Consider the following 7,745-nt stretch of genomic DNA (forward strand, 5'->3'; position numbering starts at 1 on the left):
CGGAGGGGATGGAGGGGGTGGAGGGGGACGGAGGGTCAGGCGGAGCGAGCGGAGGACATCCGGGAGGAGAGAGAGTTACGCACGAACCGAGGAAAGACTCAAACTAACTCAAACTCTCCACGGACCACTTTCACGGGAGCTCCGGGTCTGGTTCTTCTTCTCCTCTCTGCAACAAGTCCTCCACAGGCATGCTCCGCTCCAGGGAGGAGGAGGAGGAGGAGGAGGAGGTCAGCGGACACGACCTCCTCAGAGAACCGAACAGAACCGAAGCGAAGCGAAACGAAACGAACTGAAGCGACGAGCGAGAAGAGAAGCGGCAGCGACGCGTTCTGCGGTCACACGGGAACTGGAGAGAGAGAGAGGAGGGGGAGGGGGGGAGAGAGAGGAGGGGGAAGGGGGGGGGGAGAGAGAGAGAGGAGAGGAGGGGGGGGAGGAGAGGGGGGAGAGAGAGAGGAGAGAGAGAGGAGGGGGGTGGGGGGGGGGGGAGAGAGAGGAGAGGGAGACCCCCCCCCTCGACCATTGGGAGCGAGTTTAGGGGCCGTGTCCCTCATTGGGGGCGTGTCCCTCGTTGGGGGCGTGTCCCTCGTTGGGGGCGTGTCCCTGAGGTGTTTGTTGTTATTTCCTGACTCAGCTGAAGCATCAGTTTATTGAAGTATTTCCTCTGGTCGAGTGTCTTCTATAGATTTTTACCCAGAATGCCTCACACCTCATGAGTATGGATCCTCTCTCCTCCCGGATCCTCTGGAGACTCGAACCCGAAGCGTTCACACCTCTGAGACACGATCGATGGAGCAAAGCTGTAAAACCTGAACCATGTCGGGTCCAAACCTCTCTCCTCTCTGCAAACACGACCTCTTCAGGTTCATTATTCATAAATAAACAACGTCAGGAAACATGATCCAAGATGTTTAACGTCCAGACGAGACAGAAACTAAATATATTTATATAATGCAAACAGAAAGAAGAGCCTCCACGTCTTCTTCTATGGTTATTATCTTTATTATTATTATTATTATAGTTTCAGTCCAGACTGAAGCTTCCTCCTCCTCCTTGTCCTCGTCCTCCTCCTCCTCCTCTTCCTCCTCCTCCTCCTCCTCTTCCTCCTCCTCTTCTTCTTCTCTGGATCTATTTTCAGAGGTGGATATAATTAGTTCAGAGGATCCAGGAATAATTTCTGATCCATCATCAGTGGAGAGGTCATGTGACAGGAAGAGACAGAGACACAGGGACAAAGAGAGGGACAGAGACAGAGACAGGGACAGAGACAGAGACAAAGACAGGGACAGGGGGACAGAGACAGAGGCAGAGACAGACACAGGGACAGAGACAGAGACAGAGACAGGGACAGACACAGGGACAGAGGTGATCCAGCTGCTGATGAATTAGTTCCTGATTCAACAACAGCTGAGCTGATGTGTGTAGTTGTGTGTAGTTGTGTAGTTGTGTAGCTGGACACAGAGTGTCCTCTTGTCTCCTGGGGACAACACAGTCAGTGCGTTTACATGCACGTGAAAAAAACGAGTTATTGCCTTAATCGGACTTTCACAGGAGAACTTAAGTGCATGTGAACACGTTATTCCGATTAAAGTCAGAGTTCTGATTATCTAACTGAGACGCTCAGATAATGCGACTGAATCAGAGTTTTCATTGGATGATGCGTGTGCGCATGCTCCACCACCGCTGCGCTGGCGCGTGACCCCGGAACAAACACGTCCATGAAAGAAGAAGAAGAAGAAGAGAAACGGAGGCGTCTGAGGGACAGCGCGGATCTTACCTGCACCAGAATCAGCACGAACATTACGTACAAGATAAAAAATGTTCTATTATCCGTCTGGTTGTTGTTTAAATGTCTGACACATGAACGACTCTAGTTTATTATATCACGTAATAGATCAACCAGAAATCGGGCCGTATTAACGTGGTATTAACCCGCTGAAAAGACACGTATTGCCCCCTAGTGTGGAGGAGGAGAACAGTTATTACATTTTCTCCGCTGCATGTAAACTGGGACAAGGACGTAGTCTGGAAGTAGAGTTTAGAGCAAAGCTCCATTAAACTCTGCATGTAAACGCTCTGAGTGTGTATTAGTGTGTTTATTCTGGTTCCTGGTCCTGGTCTGATCACTTCGATGTGAAGTTTTACTGGAGATTTTATTCTTTATTTTTAGACCCCCCCCCCCCCCCCGGTCACAGTGTGTGTGACTTCAATAACAAACTGGTGCATTCTGGGTAATGTTTAATACAATGACGCCTCCTCCTCTTTTCAATGAAGGAGGAGGAGCATCACTATAAATAGAAGATGAGAATAAAACAGGAGGACGAGGAGAGAAAGATGTGTCTCTGTCCTGATGTGTCCAGTTTGTCCTCTGGTGGTGTTGGACATGTTATTGGACAGTAAGGGTCTGACTGCAGGGAATAGAGGACATGTCCCCCTGCAGGGACAGACAGGGATGGACTGATGGAAACTAATTAGTGTCCTGAGGAGACGCCGAGGACAGAGAGCAGAGAGGGAGAGAAGAGACATAGAGAGACATAGGGAGACATAGAGAGGCATGGAGAGACAAAGAGAGAGGACATTAAGACATAGACAGACATGGGGAGACATAGAGAGAGGAGATTAAGACATAGAGAGACATAGAGAGAGGACATTAAGACATAGAGAGACAAAGAGAGAGGACATTAAGACATAGACAGACATGGGGAGACATAGAGAGAGGAGATTAAGACATAGAGAGACATTAGAAAAGGGGACATAAACTAGAGAGACAAAGAGAGAGGACATTAAGACATAGACAGACATGGGGAGACATAGAGAGAGGAGATTAAGACATAGAGAGACAAAGAGAGAGGACATTAAGACATAGACAGACATGGGGAGACATAGAGAGAGGACATCAAGACATGGGGAGACATGGGGACAGGTTCACGTGTATTTTACTCTAATTTAAATATTCCTCTTGATATTAAATCAGCTGAACATGAACCAGGAAACTGGTCTGAACCCTGTCCAGGTGTCCTGGTCGCCGTGGCAACGCACTAATCCATGACTGAACCTGGTGATGCTGGTCCACTTCCCTGAAGGTTCAACCTTTACCCCTGAGGGGTCAAACTAGGTCTGGACCAGTTAATAACCGGTAAAATGTGGAGCTGCTGAACTGGGCTGAACATGTGACGTAGATGCTGCTCACTGATTGGTCAGAAAACAAAATCACGATGCAGCGCCAGGTACAGAGCAGGATGTTTAGGTTGTGACTAGAGACGAGTGGTTTCACCAGTAATAAACTGCTCACTCTCGTGTCGGTACATTTTTAAATGATGAAAAGTAATGTCGTTGTGGACCAACAGTTTATAGCAGGATCTGGAACGATGAGGTTCTGAGCAATGGAAAAGGTTAGAAAAGCTGGTGACGTGTGGACCAGTCCTGACCAGGACCAGGATCAGGACTAGGACTAGGACTAGGATCAGGACCAGGATCAGGACTAGGACCAGGACCTGGACCAGAATCAGGATCAGGATCAGGATCAGGATCAGAATCAGGATCAGGACCAGGATCAGGACTAGGGCTAGGACTAGGACTAGGACTAGGACTAGGATCAGGACCAGGATCAGAATCAGAATCAGAATCAGAATCAGAATCAGAATCAGAATCAGGACCAGGACCAGGACCAGGATCTGGACCAGGATCAGGATCAGGAACAGGATCAGGACTAGGACTAGGACTAGGACTAGGATCAGGACCAGGACCAGGATCAGAATCAGAATCAGAATCAGGACCAGGACCAGGACCAGGACCAGGATCAGGACCAGGATCAGGACTAGGGCTAGGACTAGGACTAGGACTAGGACTAGGATCAGGACCAGGATCAGAATCAGAATCAGAATCAGAATCAGGACCAGGACCAGGACCAGGATCTGGACTAGGACTAGGATCAGAATCAGGATCAGGACTAGGACCAGGACCAGGACCAGAATCAGGATCAGGATCAGGATCAGAATCAGGATCAGGACCAGGATCAGGACTAGGGCTAGGACTAGGACTAGGACTAGGACTAGGATCAGGACCAGGATCAGAATCAGAATCAGGACCAGGACCAGGACCAGGATCTGGACCAGGATCAGGATCAGGACCAGAATCATCCTTTTGATCCTTTTAATGTCGACATGCGACGATATCACGATGGTTTTCCTCAGACAGGAACAGGAACATAAATTAAATTGAAGCTGATTTTATCCATTTCCTGTATTTTTCTCTGTTATTTCTGTTTCTATGTTGTGTTTGTGTTCGTTTAGATGTTTAGTCGTTTTATTCTTATGTGTGTGAGATTTTTCTGAACACTGAACATTTAGAGGAATTCACAGTAAAGGAAACTTGATTCTTGGACGTTGAAATGTCTACGAAGACGTTTTCTACGGAGCGTGAGGAGGAAGAAGAGTTTCTGCTGAACTCTTCATTGACCATATAAAGTCCTCACAGGAAGTTAAACTGGAGCCAGTTCGTCTCCACTGGCCCGAATCAGGATCTGTTTGACTCATGTTCATTCAGACGTTATTCTTATCAGCTCTTGTCCTCTTTGTCTCTCCGTCCTGTGAAGACAAAGCTCAGCAGTCAAATGTGGACAGGACTCAGATGGAGACAGTCCAGTTATCACCAACGTCTCCAGAGGACGGGGACCGTCCATCTGGAGTGATGCTGTCAAACCGAGTTGTAAAAACAGCAGATATTTGACTGGAGTTTGGTGTAAAAAGCTTGGGAGGCAGAAGGAGCCTTTGGTCTCCAGTCTAGACCAGGATCAGGAACCAGGATCCGTTCAGACCAGAAACACAGATGAAGTCAAACCAGTCGGTTCAGTTTTAGACATTGAGTGTTTTTAAGTTTTTAAAACGTGTCCTCCAGAGCTCAGACTGATGTGGGGCTTGAGTTAGCTTAGCAGGAGCTCCTCGTTTAATGAAGGCTACAAACATCAACCTGCTAATTATTCACTCACCAAACCCAAAGGTCTAAAACAATAAAACACAGCGCCGCCTGCTGGCGTATCTAGAGAACACATGAAGGTGCATTTCATAAAACATTAACTGTTACACTGACAGGTCACTAAATACTATTTTCAGTCTTTATATATCACAGTTTTTATTTATTTATAAACCAACAGATACTTGAATGTTTCTCGTTTGTCGACTGAAGCTGAAGTCGAGTTGTCATCATGTCGATCCATCTGGTGTGTTACTGTGACAGAGCTGTTAAATCAGCAGGTTTTTGGCTGAAGTTTGGTGTAAAACTCTGGTTCTTCTGGTGTTTTAATGTTTCTCTTTGTCTGAAATATTTTTTTTAAACAGTTAAAGAAGAAATAACCTAAATATAAGAGCTCACCCTGAAGGTTTGGGTCTGAGCTGCAGGTTCAGTCTGTTGAGTTGGTTTTTCTACATTCTTCACTCTGTAGAAATCAAACTAGAGAGAGTTTTTATAGTAGCAGCACATTTCCAGTGAAATGTTCCATCTTTAATGTGTTTAATGCTCCTCACAGTGAGATTTTAGATTCACTGGTAGAATTCACATCCACTGGTGCATCAGTGACGACAGGACGTCCTGGTCCAGGTTATTTGTGGCTTCCAGACTCTTTACAGATTATTGTGGAACCTTTTCCAGCCTGATGAGCAACAACAACTCTTTTTCTGAGCTCCTCACAAAGCTCCTTTGATCTGTTGTCATCACACACGTTAATGGGACACGTGTAACTGTAGTGTAACTATAGTGTAACTGTACTGTAACTGTAGTGTAACTGTAGTGTAACTGTAGTGTAACTGTAGTGTAACTGTAGTGTAACTGTACTGTAACTGTGTGTGATGAGGGCAGGGTTGTGTGAAACAATGACTGAGAGAAATGTGCAACAGTGACAATGGGAAATGTGTAAAACCAGCATGTGTGATACTGAGGGTTGTAGAGTGGTAGTGGGTGAGGTTGTGTACTTCTGTGTGTAGTATAACAGTGAACTACGTGATATTCTGTTCACTGGAAACATTCTCCTAATTATTCACTTGTTCTTCTTTACTCTAAAACAAATGGAAAAGCTCTGGAGTTATTTGTTGGTTAAACACTGATTCTGTCTTCACCACATGAACCAACTAAATCCAACATGGACTCTGTGTCCCTGTTTAGGTTCTGTGATGAGTGATGGCGTCTGTCCACCAGCGGCCGCCGATGATGATGATGATGATGATGATGATGATGATGATGATGATGTCCTCGTCCTTCGTCCTTGTCCAGCCTCAGTGTGGAGACATGGAGAAGATCCAGACGGTGCTGGAGTCGTCAGGCCATCGCGAAGTGTTTTCCAAAAACCATAAACTGAGATAAAGTGGAGGACGTCCTGAAGAGCTGCACAGAGACCGTGGACGGAGTCAAAGTCGACAAAAGCCACGACAGCTTCAACGCCGGGAACACAAAGCGAGTCCGTCGACCCTGAAACCGCATCGCCGGTCCCCTACGTCCACACGGGGACATGGACCAAGTACTTCATCTTCCCGATGGGACACGAGGACATCTTGAAGGTGGATCCCTGGTCCAGGAAAAGGGTGGAGCGTCGTCTTAGAGAAAACTCTGGTGGAGGTGGGTGATTGTGAGGCCCAGCGGTGTCCACTGTGAGGACAGCGTGGACATGTACAAGATCAACATGATGAATAAAAACATGGCCCGACTCTGAACCAGGACCCCTCAGGTCTCCTCAGGACCCCTCAGGTCTCCTCAGGTCTCCTCACAAAACCAGATTCTTAGAAGCCAAGCAGAAAAAAAACGTCCTCTACATGAAAGAAACAGGATTCTTAGAGCAAAGAGCTAATGCTAATACATTAAACTAGAACCCTGGTGTTGTTCCTGGATGGAGGCAGAGATGAAAGGTTCCTGAAGAAGGTTCTGCAGTGAGATGTGCTGAGAGCAGGGAGGAGAACTTTAAGAGGCTTAGAGAGGAGGTGTAACTGGGTTATGAAGTTGTACACAGACCAATTATTTCCTGTATTTTTCTTCTTCACCTACAGCCACAAGGCTCTTTAACAGCAGCTTTTATCCCTAATGTTGTATTTATATGTGCATTTAGTTCTGCTTATTTATTCTTATGTGTATGTTGTATGGTCCGATTGTTGTCTTTATTTTTGTACTGTGATGGTGATGTGACGTACTGCTGCTTTAACAATACGACTTACTTTTAAATAATTAATAAAATATCTTGAGCTTGAAATAGAATAATAGTTTAATTAATTAAAAGGTTAGTACAACTACACTTATAGAATAGAATATAGAATAAATATGGAGTCAGACATAAATCAGAATATTGTTTTTCTTACAAAGTGCGGCGCAGCGTATGAGCGGTAGGGGGCAGCCTTTATGGCGGCAGCACTTGCGTTCACAGAGACACAAACCAGCGAAGAAGAACTTAGCGCGGGTAGTTTGAGTGTTTTGCTAACGGTTAGCATCGGTCGGCTAGCGGAGGTCTACTCGGTGAGTTCGGTCTTTAAATGACTTTAAACAACGTTAAATATCGTCGCTGGCGGCAGCTTTTTATTCTCCAGTAACACTTTGATCAGAGCAGGTTCCGCTGTTACATTTGAGTTTTATTTCAGCTCTGACAGCCGCTGTGTTTCCGTCTGTTCAGCCTGGTCCCGTTTAGAAATCTGTCATTTCTCTCTGCTTTCGGTTTAATAACAACTTTGATCAGTCCGAGCATCAACCTGAACATTTAACTGGTCTATTACACA

At 46.0% G+C, this 7,745-nt stretch overlaps 1 protein-coding gene across 6 annotated transcripts in view; it reads left to right on the plus strand.

Annotated features, from left to right (window-relative positions):
- Positions 1-182: 182 nt before the first annotated feature.
- ncaph2 (non-SMC condensin II complex, subunit H2) overlaps positions 183-7,745 on the plus strand; it is a 14,340-nt gene continuing 6,777 nt past the window's right edge. For 4 of the 6 annotated variants that reach the window (XM_047575763.1, XM_047575765.1, XM_047575766.1 and 1 more), the window contains exon 1: positions 7,372-7,488. Coding sequence is in view for 1 of the 6 variants with exons in the window: in XM_047575768.1 (XP_047431724.1) it covers positions 189-227 (39 nt within the window). In the remaining 5 variants the exon portion in view is untranslated. Of the gene's footprint in view, positions 228-7,371; positions 7,489-7,745 lie in introns of those variants that run through there. The other 2 variants (XM_047575768.1, XM_047575764.1) reach the window with 2 other exon arrangements.

The sequence above is a fragment of the Mugil cephalus genome, chromosome 22 (assembly GCF_022458985.1).
Source record: "Mugil cephalus isolate CIBA_MC_2020 chromosome 22, CIBA_Mcephalus_1.1, whole genome shotgun sequence".
Classification (NCBI taxonomy): domain Eukaryota; kingdom Metazoa; phylum Chordata; class Actinopteri; order Mugiliformes; family Mugilidae; genus Mugil; species Mugil cephalus.